We start from the raw sequence: 18,474 nt of genomic DNA on the forward strand, positions 1-18,474 counted from the left end.
ATTTCATGTCTTTAAAATACGAATGCAAATTTAGCTTAGCATAGCAAACGCATTTCTCCAATATAAAGTTTTTTTCCTTGTCCAAAAGTCGATAAACTTTTCAATGAAGTCGTATTGTCCTTATAATTAAGTGATTTCACTTAAAAATGGGTATCATAACATGAAAGAAAAAATGTTTGGGCTAAGGTCAACTTGAATTTAACAATTCAGAAAAATTCTTTAAATTTAATGAAATTGTCTTTAAATTTTTCGTCTTTTTGCATCTTGACTACAAAGCAAAAAATCGATCAAATATAGGACATGTTTTTCAACACTTTATTTTAAATACGTTTTTTACTTGAAACATAGCATAATTTCTACTGGAAGTCGAGTCTTAATTTAGAAAATATAGTTGTCGTTAACTCGTTTTTAAAGGACTTAGATAGCATATGAAGAAAAAAAGCTGGAAAAGCGAAGAATTAAAATTTGCTTCCTGAAGCAAGTACACAAAACTCAAATTTAAAAGAGAATTGTGTCTTAAAAGTATCCTTACTTTTAAGACACAATTCCGCACCGCTTTTTGGCTCGGAATCAATACCAAAATTTTTAAAGACAAAATCTTTGGAACCGGGCATGCTTTTTTTCAGTGTACATACAAATATTAGAGATATACATGCCTGTTCTGTGTCACACCGCACTGTACACCACACAGCACACATTCTTCACACCTCTCGTAAATTTAGTTTTTCTGGCTCACACGTGAGACAACTTTTTCGAATTTCTGCCCTAATTTGTGTTAAAAATCTTTTAACTTTGCATACGATAGCTGTACACTTGGCCCACACAGAAAAAATGTTCGTGTACATTTTTCAGGTCTGTGACGGTGTAAAGTGTAGTCCAGAACACCTCTTAAGTGTGAAACCTCACAAAAGCGATACATGTGTGTACCAGGCACGAATAACTTGTGAATATTATAATAACATAAGATAACATAATAAGGACCCGAACAAATTATTGGCGGCGGAACTCATTGTTGATGTATAACTTGAGCTTTGAAATATATTGAAAACCTTATTCTGACATCAAAGGTTAGATAAAAGCAGATTTGTCCATATTTCAATAGAAACATATCGAAAGTTAAAAAGGCTACAAGATCGCTAAAAGGGTCATAAAACAAAGTCAGGAAAAAATCTTAAAGCTGTGATCTTTTCAAAGTTTACCAATCGAATGACGTCTTTTTATACCCACCACCATAGAATGGTGACGGGGGTATAATAAGTTTGTCATTCCGTTTGTAACACATCGAAATATCGATTTCCGACTATATAAAGTATATATATTCTTGATCAGGGAGAAATTCTAAAACGATATAGCCATGTCCATCTGTCTGTCTGTTGTAATCACGCTACAGTCTTCATTAATGAAGCAATCATGCTGAAATTTTGCACCACCTCGTGTTTTGTCTGCAGGCAGGTCAAGTTCGAATATGGGCTATATCGGTCAGGGGCCAAATCACCGCAGTCGAAATCGAGTGATTCGTCATCGTAGTGTAGTTTACGCGGATCACCGCAGTCGTTATCGAATTGTTTCTACTCGAAGTTGAACACGATAGGTAGCATGCTATCGAAAACGAAGTTTGTAGTGATTTTTGAGCAGAAAAAAGGTAAACAAAAAGAAAAAAGTTGGTGAAAATGTAATTATTATTCTATTTTGGCAAAATACATTTAAGAAAATATAATATTACTTGCATTTAGGGAAACGGATCAAAGAGAGGAATGCTCAGTAGCCGCTTCAAAAAAAACTTATTTTTTCAAGAACATATTTAAAAGTTTCTTTTGACAGATGAAAACGTCTTTTAAATCTATGGATGTTAAAAACACATTTAGTTAAAAGCACTCACTTCAAAATAGAATCACTTACTCTACTTCAGGCTATGCTAAAGGACTGCTTTTGTCACGAATATTTTTCCTTATTAATGCCACTTTGTACTCATCCTCTGAATCCGAAGACGAGGAAAACAAAAAAAAAACATAAAAACAATATAAATATCTCAGAAATAACATAATTTGATAACAAAAAATTATTTTGAAATTCTTCTATCTTCCAATTTCTTATTACCATATGTTTACAGCAATGTAAAAAAAGTAGTAGACAAAATAAATTACGATCGAATGCGGTGATCCAAAAATTTAATGCGATCGAAATGTTTCTCTATACGAAACAGAACTCGATGACGAATGCGGTGATTTGGCCCCAGGTTTTGATATAGTCTCCATATAAACCGACCTGCCGATTTGGGGTCTTGGGCTTATAGAAATTTTTTTATCAAATTTGCCTGAAATTTGAAATCTAGAGGTATTTTAGGACGATAAAGAGGTGTGCCGAAAATGGTGAGTATCGGTCCATATTTTGGTATAGCCCCCATATAGACCGATCTCCCGATTTTACTTCTTGGGCTTATAGAAACCGCAGTTTTTATTCAATTTACCTGAAATTGGAAATCTAGAGCTATTGTAGGACCACAAATAAAATTGTGAGTATCGGTCCATGTTTTGGTATGGTCACCATATAAAACGACTGCCGATTTGGGGTCTTGGGCTTATAGAAACCGAAGTTTTTATCCAATTTGTCTGAAATTGGAAATCTAGAGGTATTTTAGGACGATAAAGAGGTGTGCCGAAAATGGTGAGTATCGGTCCATATTTTGGTATAGCCCCCATATAGACCGATTTCCCGATTTTACTTCTTGGGCATCTAGAATCCGAAGTTTTTATCCTATTTGCCTGAAATTGGAAATCTAGAGGTATTTTGGGGTCATAAAGAGGTGTGCCGAAAACGGTGAGTATCTGTCCATATTTTAGTATAGCCCCCATAAGAACGATCTCCCGATTTAGCTCCTTGGGTTTCTAGAAACCGTAGTTTTTATCTGGTTTGCCTGAAATTGTAAATATTCTGGTATTGTAGGCTCACAAAAACGTGTAACGGATTAAGTTTTTATCGGTCCATTTGGTATTTAATGCCTCCATATAGACCGACTTCACTTCTTGAGGGTGTAGAAGGCGCACTGATCATGAAAATTGCTTGAAACTCAATGTAAAATTTCAAGATGTTACTTCTACAGATTTAAGATTTCAAATCAAGACGTTATTTTATAATTTTCCTGCACACTTACAAGAGATGTTAATGATTCCTCTAAAACTCAAACAAAAATGGTTCTTATAAATCCAGAATCTGATATAGTCCTCATAGGTGAAATCTTTAAATTTATCTACGCTATTTACAGCGTTGCATTAAATTAATACATTATCATCGATCATAGGTGTTATAAATTGTTTTTTGATTTTTTTATCCGCAAGATGACTTTAAACAAAGCCTGATCTAGCGGGAAACAAGCCAAATTGGCAAAGCTGCACTTCAACTACTTACTGAGTTGTTCTCCAGGGCATTTGCAAGAAATTTGAGCATATCTTATTAACATAATTTTATTTTATACAACCCCTGAATAAATATTATATTTAATTTACTAACATTATTATATACAATGTGTATGGGAGAAACCTTTGAACAAAATACAGATTAATATTAAAATAGTACATAAAAATGAATACATGCATTAAGTATATTTACATAAAACAAAACTAGAATACAATAAATACTATAATACAATACGCTAGGAATAAAAAACACTGGCAATTCTACGCTCTATCTGGGATACATGGCCGGCTCTCGCATCATTGTCATAAGTTGCCATTCCTCAGTTGAAATCGTCGTCGATGTTTTCAACCAAAATATTTGGTAAGAGGGCATCCGATTGTCCCTCCGACACCATGGTGCGTACTTCACGAGGCTGTTGGAATGGGAAAAAGGCAGAAAACAATAATTAATTATTTAAAAAACCAATTTCTGTTTCCAATTCACCTTGGCCGTTTCGAGGTGAATTTCCGTGTTATTGTTTGACGTGGCGCGTGACAAAAAGTTTTGAATCTTTGAGCCAAAGTACAATTTCTCATGGTCAACATCGAAGGATGCGGTTGTGGTGCCAGTTGAACTTCCACTGGTATGGCTGGTGAGTCCACTATCCATTGTGGCTGTCTTTTCTGACCTCGATTGTGGCAGTATCGATGATAGAGGATTCTGGAATTGCAGGTTTCGAATGAAATCACGTTGACCCTGACCCTTGCGACGATAATAATAATACCCGAAGCCACAAATTATAACAGCGGTCAGCAATAGAATAACTGTAAGAAAAGCAGCCAAATGGGAGGACCCATTTCCTGAGTCGTCTGCCGGTCGTTGTATAAGCAAAGCACTCGATGTTATAGCATTACTGGAATCGCAAACTTTACTTTCACTAACTATGGAATCACCGCAGAGACATTCATAGCTGAACTCCGTAAGCACACACATTCCCCGACATTTGGCCATAAGACAGGGATTCTTATCCATGGGTTGGCGGGAGGCTCCATCCACAAGTATATCTTCGGCATTGAGTATATTCAAATTGAAAGCCTTACAAGCTTTGGAGCCATACAAAAAGCAACGTACAGCTTCTTTGGCTCCCAGATTCACAATGAATACTTGATTCTCATACCAAGTCAGGCCGGAGGGATGCATTATCACATTTCCCTTTTGTATGCGGGTGGTGGGAACACGTTCCGATCCCGATCGATAGCTAATGGCTTGTAGTGTTTTCGACATTGATTCAGTGTAGTACAACATCTTCTTATATGGATCACAGGCCAAAGTGGTAATGAAAGCCGCATCTTTAGTGAGGAGATAATCACGTTTACCACCTCCATCTAAACTGGTGGCGGCTATACGTGATTTATGATTTCCGAAAGCTTTTGCCTCCATTATCACAAAGAATAGACGACGATTATAGGCATCTACGGCTAAAGTTTTTATATTTTGTCTGGGTTGAACTTTAACCACAGCTCCACACATTTTTGCCGAAAATGAGCAAACTTGGATTTGGTATTGGCTCGTACGACTTATGACGTACACATTATCTGAAAAGGGAAGAGTTACTCATAAGTATGTCTATGGAAAAAACATCTGTTTTTTTCATATTAACGATAAAAAAATTATAACAGGTTGGCTGATAAGTCCCCGGTCTGACACATAGTTGGCGTCGCTAGTATTAAATGCATATTATTTTTATATAGTACCAACCTTCAAATGATTCGTGTCAAAATTTGACGTCTGTAAGTCAATTAGTTTGTGAGATAGAGCGTCTTTTGTGAAGCAACTTTTGTTATTGTGAAAAAAATGGAAAAAAAGGAATTTCGTGTTTTGATAAAATACGGTGGAAGCAAAAACTTGGCTTGATAATGAGTTTCCCGACTCTGCCCCAGGGAAATCAACAATAATTGATAGGTATGCAAAATTCAAGCGTGGTGAAATGAGCACGGAGGACGGTGAACGCAGTGGACGCCCGAAAGAGGTGGTTACCGACGAAAACATCAAGAAAATCCACAATATGATTTTGAATGACCGGAAAATGACATTGATCGAGATAGCAGAGGCCTTAAAGATATCAAAGGAACGTGTTGGTCATATCATTCATCAATATTTGGATATGCGGAAGCTCTGTGCAAAATGGGTGCCGCGCGAGCCCGCATTTGACCAAAAACAACAACGTGTTGATGATTCTGAGCGGTGTTTGCAGCTGTTAACTCGTAATACACCCAAGTTTTTCCGTCGATATGTGACAATGGATGAAACATGGCTCCATCACTACACTCCTGAGTCCAATCGACAGTTGGCTGAGTGGACAGCGACCGGTGAACCGTCTCCGAAGCGTGGAAAGACTCAAAAGTCCGCTGGCAAAGTAATGGTCTCTGTTTTTTGGAACGCGCATGGAAAAAAATGTTTATCGATTATCTTGAGAAGGGAAAAACCATCAACAGTGACTGTTATATGGCGTTATTGGAGCGTTTGAAGGTCGAAATCGCGGCAAAACGGCCCCATATGAAGAAGAAAAAAGTGTTCTTCCACCAAGAGAACGCACCGTGCCACAAGTCAATGAGAACGATGGCAAAAATTCATGAATTGGGCTTCGAATTGCTTCCCCACCCACCGTATTCACCAGATCTGGCCCCCAGCGATTTTTTCTTGTTCTCAGACATCAAAAGGATGCTCGCAGGGAAAAAATTTGGCTGCAATAAAGAGGTGATCGCCGAAACTGAGGCCTATTTTGAGGCAAAACCTAAGGAGTACTACAAAAATGGTATCAAAAAATTGGAAGGTCGTTATAATCGTTGTATCGCTCTTGAAGGGAACTAGTTGCATGAAATAAAAAAAAAAACCCAATGAAACGGGTATAGCAAACGCTGTATTTCTATGACACGAATTATAGCCTTCAAAAAACCAAAGAAGCCAACACAAGCCGTAAAGTGCCGACATTCGGGTATTGTTTAGTTGCCCCTACAAAATGCCGCAGATTGAGATCCGCACATTTTGGTGGCCATTGTGAGAAACCTCCTTTTTAAGCAATCCTTCTCGATTCCTTATTTTTACCCCACAGGCGATGAATACTTATTGGGAGCTATCGAAAGGTCGTTACGGGGGCTCACGCCGTTACCATCGGCGGCGCAGAGTTCTGGTGGCCAATCGAAGGTGAATATTTTCAGCAGATCTCTTTGACACGTAAACCTAAACTTTTTGTTAGTTTACAAACTGCTCAATTTAGTAAGGCTTCTTATCATCGGAGAAAAGCGGAAGAAAATTCGGTAAGTGGCCAACTTTGTTGTGCATGGGTGAACACTTGCATTGATTTATAACTTCAGTTTTTCGATATGTTTTACATCCGTTCTCGCCATATCTTCAGTTCACGTGCAAGTTATCTACCAGTGTGGCTTGGATTTCGTTTACATCTGGCCTTCACTTCTGGTATTGTTAACCTTTGCTACAAAAAATAAAAGATTTAAATGCTGGAGTTCTCTTTCGTAGCCACAGTGGTGAAATGGTTAGCATGCCATCCTTGGATACATAGGGTCGTGGATTCAATCCCAGTTTCGATCGAACACCAACAAATTTTTCAGCAGTTTATTATTCCCTCTCAGTAATGCTGTTGACATTTCTGAGTGTTTCAAAGCTTCTCTAAGTGGTTTCACCGCAATTGTCTTTGAGCTAAACCTAGAATCGGGCAGCACTCAGAGATAGGAGAAAGTTCACCAATGTGGTATCAAAGGACTGAATCTAAGTCTAGGTTAGGTTAGGTTATGTGGCAGCCCGATGTATCAGGCTCACTTAGACTATTCAGTCCATTGTGATACCACAGTGGTGAACTTCTCTCTTATCACTGAGTGCTGCCCGATTCCATGTTAAGCTCAATGACAAGGGACCTCCTTTTTATAGCCGAGTCCGAACGGCGTTCCACATTCCAGTGAAACCACTTAGAGAAGCTTTGAAACCCTCAGAAATGTCACCAGCATTACTGAGGTGGGATAATCCACCGCTGAAAAACTTTTTGGTGTTCGGTCGTAGCAGGAATCGAACCCACGACCTTGTGTAGGCAAGGCGGGCATGCTAACCATTGCACCACGGTGTCTCCCGAATCTAAGTCTAAGTGACCCTGAAATATCGGGTTGTCACTACTTGTGGTTCTCCATCCAAATGTAAGGCAAGCTATCATGTTTGAATTTCATCACGAATAAGTTCACGAATATTTCTGAGTGTAATATATCAATATGATTTTGTAAGCTTCTAAACAATAAAATAAACTGTTACTAGAATAAATCTGTCGGCAGTCAGATGATGTATACACTCAAAAAAAGTTTACTTGGATCCTAAGATTTTGACCTTTCCTTAAGGATTTTGGTGTTGATTCCGAGCCAAAGATACGGCTTCTTTAAAATAAAGAAATTTTTTAGGGACCTATCTGGCGTTAAATCTAGGACTAATAAAATTAAAATTAGGATACAGATTTCTCCATTCATTTTGTTATTGTTGGTTTTATTCTTTAAGCATTGTTGTTTTTTTTTCAGCTTAAAACCATACATTGACTAAACTACAAGTGTAGCTTAACCAACAGAGGAAAAGAATGTTTGTCAAATTTACTTGGGCAAAGCCCTATAGACTGCAAGATGGTTGGATGGACGCACGTTTCGGAATTACCACATTCCTCATCAGCATCTTCTACTTGCAGCAAAACTATCAACCAATTATCAGAATAAATTCAGGCAGTTCATTAAACCCATCAATGAACCACACTTGAACCTTCCGAAAAAAGGTTTTGTATGATAGCCGGCTTATGCCGAAATAAATTCGAAACAAACATTTCTCTTTCCCTATCAAATCATCAAATTTTCATTCTCTTTTCGCGGTTTATTAATAACAAATGAGTAACAATCAAATGCCAGTTTAAAAATCCAAATTATAACATATACTTCAAAGTAAAAAATGTTTTCTTAATTCCAAAAAAACTTTAATCCAAAGACGCTAAATCCGCAAAACAAGTCTTAGCCTATATTTGAAGCGTTTTTATCTTAAATCTAAAGTTTCAATATTTTTGACCTTAATATTTTGTAAATTTCGCATCCTAACATTTAGGTAAATATTTTTTTTCAGTGTGGAATGGAATTGGAATTAAAGCGGTAAGATAAGTATCAGTCGTTATAAGGCAGGGAATATCCGAATGGAAAAAAGCCTGTTGAAAACAGCAATCGATGTCTGCTGTTATAGTTTTTTACTTCAGGGTTTAACGAAAAACAAATTATAAAATTTTTAGGTTATACATTTTTATCCAAAGCTTATTTAAGAACCAAAATTAATTTTAGGTAAATTTTTGCACTGTAATGTCCTTACAAACTACTAAATGTGATTAGCAAACAGTTTGTTTGCTGTTATGCTTCAATTTGATAAATATTCAGATTTTTGTTCAAATACTATAGATATTCATGAAATATTGTTTTAATTGTGTTACGGTAGCCCCTATGTTGATATTTTTATTTGTTTCAGTCAAGCTAAAACATGTTTTAGTGTGCTTAAAAAATAACAGAAAGTCTTTGCTATTTCAGCAAACAATGATCGCTTCCCTTTTTCAGCAGACTTTTTGCTGTTTTAGCAGACTTCTCTGCTTTTTCTACCAACAAATTTCTTTGGGGGTAACCTAAAAATCTCTAATAACAAATGAAACTCAGTGCAGGTAAATATTGTTATGGTACCTGCGAATTCGTTTTTATTTGTGGCTAAAGAATTTTTTTTTGAAGTCAATAGGGAATTTATGCCCTGTTTCTGTATACCGAATGAAAGCTTTCCTTCGTATTCCAAACGAAAGAATATTGACTTCGGTTACTCTATTTCGAAAGACAAGTCTCTTCATCTTTGTTTATTTGTCACGGAAAAGTAGAAACAATTTTAAAATTTGAGTGAACCCAAATTAATCGCATTCGAGTGACTTTTCTTTCGATTTATAGAAACAGGGCATTGGTTTATGTAAAAATTATATTTTTTCTGTACACTTACCCGTTATCCAATCCACAGCAACTTTGCTAGGCATATCCACTTGAAGGGCTTCCTTTACAGCTCCCGTATCCACATCCACCATATAGAGGATATTCTCATTGTCAGTGGTGAAGTAACCCCTACGTTTTCTTATGTTCACATCGAATCCTGTGATTTTAGAATCATTTGCCTTCCAGGCGACTTTTAGAATAATCGGTTGCTCTGTCATACTACGAACTTCATCATAGGTGGAGAAAAACAAAGATTTCTCACTTTCAATGGATTTGCAGGAGGTTTTATCGGGCCGCATCATGAATTCCGGATAACAAGAACATCTATAAGATCCCAAAGTATTTTCACATATCTGAGCACAAGGATCGGATTCTTCACATTCATTGATGTCCAAACAGGTACGATGGTCCGAATCCAATTTGTAACCACTAAAACAAGAGCAAACAGCTCCCGAAGGTGTAGGTCGGCATTTGTTTTGGCACATTCGCTTGCCCGATTGGGGTTCACAAGCCGTCTTACACAATGGTCCTTCATCTGCCCCTGTTTCACAGTCCTCGAAACCATTGCACACTCTGGATTCATCCACACACTGGCCATCTTTGCAATCGAACATTTTCGGACCACATGCCCTTTCATTTGAAACTTGTGTTCCAATTGTACCATTCCAGGCTCTGCGATGTTCACAATTTTCCTCATCGGACCCATCAGCACAATCTTTTTCATGATCACAACGGAATTCTGTGCGTATACACTCTTTACTCTTCTTACAATGGAATTCATAAATGCTGCAAATATTTCCACAGTCGTTCTCATCTTCACCACGTGGGCATTCAGATGTACCATTGCATTTGGCCGACATATCCAGACATACACTGGGATCACTGGGACACTCGTACATGGGAACTTTTTCGTCACTACAACCCATTTTACGTTTTTTCCCATTGATCATATCGCAGTTCATTTCATCTGATGTATCGCCACAATCGTTGTTACCATCACACACCAGACGGCGGTCAATACATTGTCCCAGCAGACATTTGTGCATATCGGGAGGACATTCGCGAATACCTGGTTTGAATATGGGATGTACAAAAAGCAGTTGTGTATTAAAAACAGAAAATGGAATAAAATTCTTATAGATTTTTTCATATTTTTATACCCTCCACCATAGGATTGGGGGTATATTAACTTTGTCATTCCTTTTGTAACACATCGAAATATTGCTCTAAGACCCCATCAAGTATATATTATATTCTGCGTCGTGGTGAAATTCTGAGTCGCTCTGAGCATGTCCGTCCGTCCGTCTGTTGAAATCACGCCAACTTACGAATGAAACAAGCTATCGACTTGAAACAAGTACTTGTTATTGATGTAGGTCGGATGGTATTGCAAATGGGTGATATCGGTTCACTTTTACGTATAGCCCCCTAACGTAGTGGATTACACATTGGCGAGTCCACTTTTCGACAAAAAGTTTGAGACTCTAATTCCAAACAGTGAGGCGTGGTGTACACTGACCCCGGGGAATAAAAGATATATAGATTTCTACACTGATGGCTCCAAATTGGATGGCCAAGTGGGTTTCGGAGTATATTCTAAAGATCTGGAACTTCGAATAGCGAAAAGATTACCTGATCACTGTAGTGTTTTTCAGGCTGAAATATTAGCAATAAGAGAAGTGGTGAATTGGCTGAGAAGTAATGCTCCAAGCAATATTGGCATTAATATATACTCAGACAGTCAACCTGCAATAAAATCCTTGGACTCTGTGTTCCTCAACTCGAAAACGGCCATCGACTGCCGCAAATCTCTCAATGAGATGGCTGAGCAGCACAATATTCACCTAATATGGGTGCCTGGCCACAGGAACATACCGGGGAACTGCGAAGCAGATGAGCTAGCAAGGCTAGGAACTACCTTACAAATTCCAGGGGAACTAGAATCTGTTGGTGTGTCTCTGGCTACCTGCAAGCTCTTACTGCGTGAGAAGGCTGTCATGATGGCAAATGTTCGGTGGGAGAATTGTAAGGCAAATATGGCCCCATTTAAACTTAAACCGCACACTAGATATGCTAGTGCTCTCGAGACGCCAGATATCACCCCTGATATCTGCTATAACGGGTCGCTGCCTTATAGGCGATTTTGCAAAAACTATTGGTGCGAAGTATAATGACTATTGTATGAGCTGTCATGATGCGGAGGAAAAGGAATCAATAAAACACCTCTTGTGTGAGTGTCCTGCATTTTGTGTAAGGCGTAATCAAATTTTAGGGGCATATAGCTTCAGATTACTAGCGGACCTGGAAAACGTTAACTTAAGCAGTCTGCTCATGTTTTTGGAACAATCTGGTTGGTTCAACAGAATAATCGAGAAGGTTTAACGGTTAAAACTAGAAGTGCCCATATGTAATAGGTACTTTTAGTTAATGTGGTATCACAATGGACTGAATAGTCTAAGTGAGCCTGAATCTTAAACGGGCTGCCACTTTAACCTAACCTAACCTACGTATAGCCCCCATATAAACGGCCCCCAAATTTGGCTTGCGATTGCTCTTAGAGAAGAAAATTTCATCCGATCCGGCTAAAATTTGGTACATGGTATTAGTATATGGTCTCTAACATCCTTGCAAAAATTGGTCCACATCGGTCCATAAGTACGTATAGCCCCCATATAAACCGATCCCCCGATTTGACTTGCGGAGCCTCTAAGAGAAGCAAATTTCATCCGATCCGGCTGAAATTTAGTAGATGGTGTTAGTATAACAAGCATGCCAAAATTGGTCCACATCGGTCCATAATTATATATAGCCCCCATATAAACCGATCACCAGATTTGACCTCCGGAGCCTCTTGGAAGACCAAAATTCATCTGATTCAGTTGAAATTTGGTACGTGGTGTTAATATATGGCCTCAAACACCCATGCAAAACTTGGTCGAAATCGGTCAATAATTATATATAAACCGATCCCCAGATTTGACCTCCGGAGCCCCTTGGAAGAGCAAAATTCATCCGATTCGGTTGAAATTTGGTACAGGATGTTAGTATATGGTATCCACCAACAATGCAGGAATTGGTTCATATCAGTCCATAATTATATATAGCCCCCATATAAACCGATCCCCAGATTTGACCTCCGGTGCCTTTTGGAGAAGCAAAATTCATCCGATCTGGTTGAAATTTGGTACGTGGTGGTAGTATATGATATTTAACAACCATGCCAAAAGTGGTCCATATCAGTCCATAATCATATATAGCCCCCATATAAACCGATCCCGAGATTTGGGTTGGGAGCCTCTTGGAGGAGCAAATTTCATCCGAGTCAGTTGAAATTTGGTACATTGTGCTAGTATATGGCCGTTAACAACCATGCCTAACTAGGTCCATATCGGTGTATAGTTATATATAGCCCTGAGATAAATCGATCCCCAATCACACAAAAATTGGTCCATATCAAGTTCATAATTCTGTATAGCCCCCATATAAGCGACCCCGATATTGCAATTCTGGCTCTCTACGTACCGTGTTATGTTAAGAAGTTTTAAGATACCACAACCCAAGTAATTCGATTGTGGATGACAGTCTTTCGCAGAAGTTTCTACGCAATCCATGGTGGAGGGTACATAAGATTCGGCCTGGCCGAACTTACGGCCGTATATAAAGGGTGATTTGTTAAGAGCTTGATAACTTTTTTTTAAAAAAAAACGCATAAAATTTGCAAAATCTCATCGGTTCTTTATTTGAAACGTTAGATTGGTCCATGACATTTACTTTTTGAAGATAATTTCATTTAAATGTTGACCGCGGCTGCGTCTTAGGTGGTCCATTCGGAAAGTCCAATTTTGGGCAACTTTTTCGAGCATTTCGGCCGGAATAGCCCGAATTTCTTCGGAAATGTTGTCTTCCAAAGCTGGAATAGTTGCTGGCTTATTTCTGTAGACTTTAGACTTGACGTAGCCCCACAAAAAATAGTCTAAAGGCGTCAAATCGCATGATCTTGGTGGCCAACTTACCGGTCCATTTCTTGAGATGAATTGTTCTCCGAAGTTTTCCCTCAAAATGGCCATAGAATCGCGAGCTGTGTGGCATGTAGCGCCATCTTGTTGAAACCACATGTCAACCAAGTTCAGTTCTTCCATTTTTGGCAACAAAAAGTTTGTTAGCATCGAACGATAGCGATCGCCATTCACCGTAACGTTGCGTCCAACAGCATCTTTGAAAAAATACGGTCCAATGATTCCACCAGCGTACAAACCACACCAAACAGTGCATTTTTCGGGATGCATGGGCAGTTCTTGAACGGCTTCTGGTTGCTCTTCACTCCAAATGCGGCAATTTTGCTTATTTACGTAGCCATTCAACCAGAAATGAGCCTCATCGCTGAACAAAATTTGTCGATAAAAAAGCGGATTTTCTGCCAACTTTTCTAGGGCCCATTCACTGAAAATTCGACGTTGTGGCAGATCGTAAGTCTATTCATGATGAAATGTCAAAGCATACTGAGCATCTTTCTCTTTGACACCATGTCTGAAATCCCACGTGATCTGTCAAATACTAATGCATGAAAATCCTAACCCCAAAAGAATCACCCTTTACTTGTTTTAATAACCCTATTATTATGTAGCTATTTTATCACTGCATAAATCTGTAATATATTGTTAATTGGGTCAGGTTTGGCTTTGTAAATATTGCTTTGGAGAATAATAAAGACAATGAAATGAAATAAAATAAAATTTTGACAAAATTATCTATAGAAATAAAATGTTGACAAAATTTTCTATCGAAATAAAATGTTGACAAAATTTTCTGTAGAAATAAAATTTTGACAACATTTTCTATACAAATAAAATTTTGACACGATTTTCTATAGAAATAAAATTTTGACACAATTTTCTATAGAAATAAAATTTTGACACAATTTTCTATAGAAATAAAATTTTGACATAGTTTTTTATGTTGACAAAATTTTCTATCGAAATAAAATGTTGACAAAATTTTCAATAGAAATAACATTTTGAGAAAATTTTCTACAGAAATAAAATTTGAACAAAATTTTCTATAGAAATAAAATTTTATTTTTGTTTTTGATTACAGCTTAAAATCATGCATTGACTAAACTACAAGTGTAGCATAACCAACAGAGGAAAAATATGCTTGTCAAATTTATTTGGACAAAGCCCTAGAGACCCAAAGTGAAGTATACTTGAACCTCCCGAAAAACGGTTAGGTAATAGCCGACTATCAAAAACCTTTTTTCAGGAGGCTCACTAAACTCAAGTGTTTACTTTGAGTTTAATGAATTACCCGAATTTATTCTGATAATTGGTTGATAGTTTTGCTGCAAGTAGAGTATGCTGATGAAGAATGTGGCAAGTGCGTAGAAATAAAAAAAAATTAAAAAACTTTAATTAGGAGAATTTGTCATTTAAATTTAAGATACTCCTCTTTGGAATTTGAGTCTATATTAACGCTGCATATACTTGCAGTGATATCAAGAAAATAAATGGTATTTAATAGCTGCTGAAAAAGCAGCAAAGTAGTTTATTTTTGGATCCGGAAGTGGTGCCAAATTGTCTCAGGGGCAATGCATTTTACTTGGGTTATAATAGAGCGGAAGCCAACTTTTTAAGCATTCGGTGCGTGGATTTCTCATTAGAGTTTCAGATCTGATTCAATGTATCAAGTAATTTACCTTAACGCAGGGACATTTCTCCGATTCACAATGTAATTAATTTGCCGAATAAAATTGACTTTAATTTTATTTACACCTTATTGTCAAAGACATCTCATCACTTTACTTACCACATTTATCATGCTCATCCGATCCATCTTGACAATCGATTTTTCCATCACATTCCCAACTTTTAGCCAAACAGGTACCACTATTACACTGGAACATATTTTTATCACAAGTAATTCGAACATTGGTAGAATCTTTGCCACGTTCCAATTTACAATCAGTCTCATCCGAATTATCGCCACAATCATTCTTGCCATCGCACATGACACTGAAGTCGACACAATTTCCATTATCGCACACATGCTGATGACGATGACAAAATTTCGATTTATCTTAGGTTGAAATGAAAGAAAATAATTCTTCTGGTTATTGCGAGAAATTGTTTTCTAAATACAAATTTTTGTTTTTATAGTATAAACAAAATCTGAACGGAATTGTTCATAGTTTTTATGAAAAACGTTCGTACTTTTAATGAAGAATTTGAAAGGTGGAAACTCTGAAAAGGGGACACCACTCAAAAGTGGACAATTTTCGTCAGACGTTCGCTATATTAACACATTAAATGTTGACAAAATTTGGGCGACCGTGGGTGTCCTCTTCTGAGAGGTTTCACTGTCCCCATTTATCGAATTATCCATTAGACTTACCAAAATTCTGACAATGATCTTCATCGGTACCGTCGCGACACTGTTTCTTACCATCGCAACGTTTATTAGCCTCAATGCATTGCTCACCACTGTGACATCGGAATTGTCCCACAGAACATATCACTTGGGGCTTACGATCTTTGGCTTGCTCACAATTTTGTTCATCCGATCCATCTGGACAATCTTTGCGACCATTACATTTTCGTGACAATGTTAAACATTCGCCCGAATGACATCGGAACTCACAATCCAAAGCTTCGATACAAGTTCTATTGTTGCCATCCTTAAAGACCAAACCCGCTGGACATAAGCATGCCGATGAAAATTTACCAAGTGTTACACAAATGTGGGAGCAACCACCATTCCAATGCTGACACGGATGATCCATAACACTGCGTGGTGAACTAGCTAGAAGGGGGATTTTTGTGGGTAGCGAAACTGAGCTATATAAATCTCGATTCACAATAATGTCGAAACGTTTTAATGGACCCATATTGCTTTTATGTGTCCAATGAATAGTATTTGACTTCAACTCGGTCCAGAATAAATCCTCGTCCACTATGGCAATCGAGTAGGGCCTCCTAAGTCGTCCCCGGAATGTGTAGGCATGCAAATTACGATAATCTGTGAATGAAATGCGTCCAAGATCGCTATCGGCCCAATATAAAGTCTGCGTTTCGAAATCCACAGCAAATTCTATGTCGTCATCACCCAACTCATCCTCAAACACATGGGAGTGATCGCCCTGGCCGCTAAGAGATTTCTGATCGATATGGACGTGGCGACGGGATTTCAAGGCGATAAACATAGTGCTGAAATCAAAAATTCAATATATATATATATATATATATATATATATATGTATGTCTAACGCATGTTTTGGGGACACAAAAATTATGACATTATTGCCGGTTAATTCTGTTCAATATTTTTTTTGACACTTATTACACACAAAATTATTAATTTTCGTTGATTTTCCCCCGATATTTAACCGATTTTCTCTTTTCCGCATATTTTCGGGACTTCCTCCTATATACCGCATATTTTGAGTACATGTCCCCATTCTATGCGCAACACATAAAGCGTTTAAGGATTGCCACCTTGCACATAATTTGGGGCAATTTTTACCGCCGTTAAATATACCGACGTCGCATTCTGACTACTGGTACAATGTCAATAAATACAAACGTTTGGAAAATGCTTAACTTCTACATTTCTTCAAACATTTTTCACATGAGTAAAAATAACATCTTCATAATTACCCTCAACAGTAAAATTCTATACATTAGCAATAATTCGTCAATTGTAATCTTCAAATCGAAATGCATCGCTACTCAATAATTTGTCTAGCAATTTTCTATATGAGGCAAATTAAAAATTAAAATTGTTGTGGATATTTTTCAACCAAAATTTGAATAAATTTTAACCCTCCTTCTAACTAACATTACATTTTAAAATTTAAATATTGTCCGCTCATAATTCACAACAAAACTGGTGAAACTTTTGCTTATTGTTAAACGCAAGAAACGCAAATAGTATGGGAAATATCATAATTTTTTTAATATAGAGTCTATTTATTATGCAGCTATTTCTGATCTTAGCTTCCTTTTAAACACAGGATGAGCGTTTTTCAAATGCAACTCTTTTTAAGTTCGATGGTAAACATCATTTTCAATATAAATTCAAATACATATAATACATTTCCAAATTATGTGGGAATTACTTTTAATTTGCCAAAATTTTGAAGAAATATGTAGAACATGGTGGAATAAAGCTTAAAAAAAATACATACCTATATGCAACACAAAAACCAAATTGAAAACGCATATAACTTTTTTTGAAAAAGAAAATGTTAAGAAAAATCTTTTGTTAAAAGCTTTTCATTTTCAAATTATAGATCCTTGAAAATCAAATATTAAAACATTTTTGAAAAAATTGCTGCGTTGTTGACAAAATTTTAAAAAACGCATTTTGGAAATAGTGTATTTCAAAGAGTAAATGTTAAGACAATTTGGTCGAAAAGCCTTAGTTTTCGACATATCGATCGTTTACACTTTTTGGAAAATTGCTGAATTTTTCACAAAATATAACAAAAGAAGTGCATATTGGGTATAAAATGTGTATTCTGACGAGAAAATGTTAAGTAACAATTTTGTCAAAAATGCTTAGTTTTCGAGATATCGATCATTGAAATTTTAAATATTTTAGGCTTTCAAGAAAATGGCTGCATTTTTCATGAAATGTAACAAAAAAGTGCATAATAGGCATACAAAGTGTATTTTAGAGAGAAAATGTTAAGTAACAATTTTGTCGAAAATGCTTAGTTTTCGAGATATCGATCATTGAAAGTTTAAATAATGTTATCTTTTTTTTTGGAAAATGGTTACACTTATCACAAAATGTGACAAAAAGTTGCATATTGGACATAACAAGTATATTTTAAAAAGAAAATGTTAAGTAACAAGTTTATCAAAAATGCTTAGTTTTCGAGATATCCATCATTAAAAGTTAAAATATGTTTAGTTCTTTTTTTCGAATATTGAGCATAAAAAGTATATTTTAAAAAGAAAATGTTAAGTAACAAGTTTGTCAAAAATGCTTAGTTTTCTAGATATCCATCATTAAACGTTGAAATATTTGTAGCTGTTTT

General features: G+C 36.8%; 1 protein-coding gene and 1 long non-coding RNA gene across 3 annotated transcripts in view; both read right to left on the reverse strand.

Annotated features, from left to right (window-relative positions):
- Positions 1-1,661: 1,661 nt before the first annotated feature.
- LOC142230406 (uncharacterized) lies at positions 1,662-2,233 on the reverse strand. Its single transcript, XR_012720677.1, has 2 exons — positions 1,900-2,233; positions 1,662-1,840 (listed from the first exon to the last, which is right to left on the reverse strand). It is a non-coding gene; the product is annotated as an uncharacterized LOC142230406 (long non-coding RNA).
- Positions 2,234-3,443: 1,210 nt separating this feature from the next.
- The window catches only part of yl (Putative vitellogenin receptor yl), a 39,762-nt gene continuing 24,731 nt past the window's right edge, over positions 3,444-18,474 (reverse strand). The window contains exons 7-12 of one of the 2 annotated variants that reach the window (XM_075301051.1): positions 15,825-16,636; positions 15,240-15,509; positions 9,448-10,506; positions 4,178-4,988; positions 3,898-4,113; positions 3,444-3,826 (exon numbers count right to left, since the gene is read on the reverse strand). In XM_075301051.1, the coding sequence (XP_075157166.1) occupies positions 3,682-3,826; positions 3,898-4,113; positions 4,178-4,988; positions 9,448-10,506; positions 15,240-15,509; positions 15,825-16,636 (3,313 nt within the window). In that variant the 3' untranslated portion in view covers positions 3,444-3,681. Of the gene's footprint in view, positions 3,827-3,897; positions 4,989-9,447; positions 10,507-15,239; positions 15,510-15,824; positions 16,637-18,474 lie in introns of both variants that reach the window. The other variant, XM_075301050.1, reaches the window with a different exon arrangement.

The sequence above is a fragment of the Haematobia irritans genome, chromosome 3, assembly GCF_050003625.1.
Source record: "Haematobia irritans isolate KBUSLIRL chromosome 3, ASM5000362v1, whole genome shotgun sequence".
Lineage (NCBI taxonomy): Eukaryota > Metazoa > Arthropoda > Insecta > Diptera > Muscidae > Haematobia > Haematobia irritans.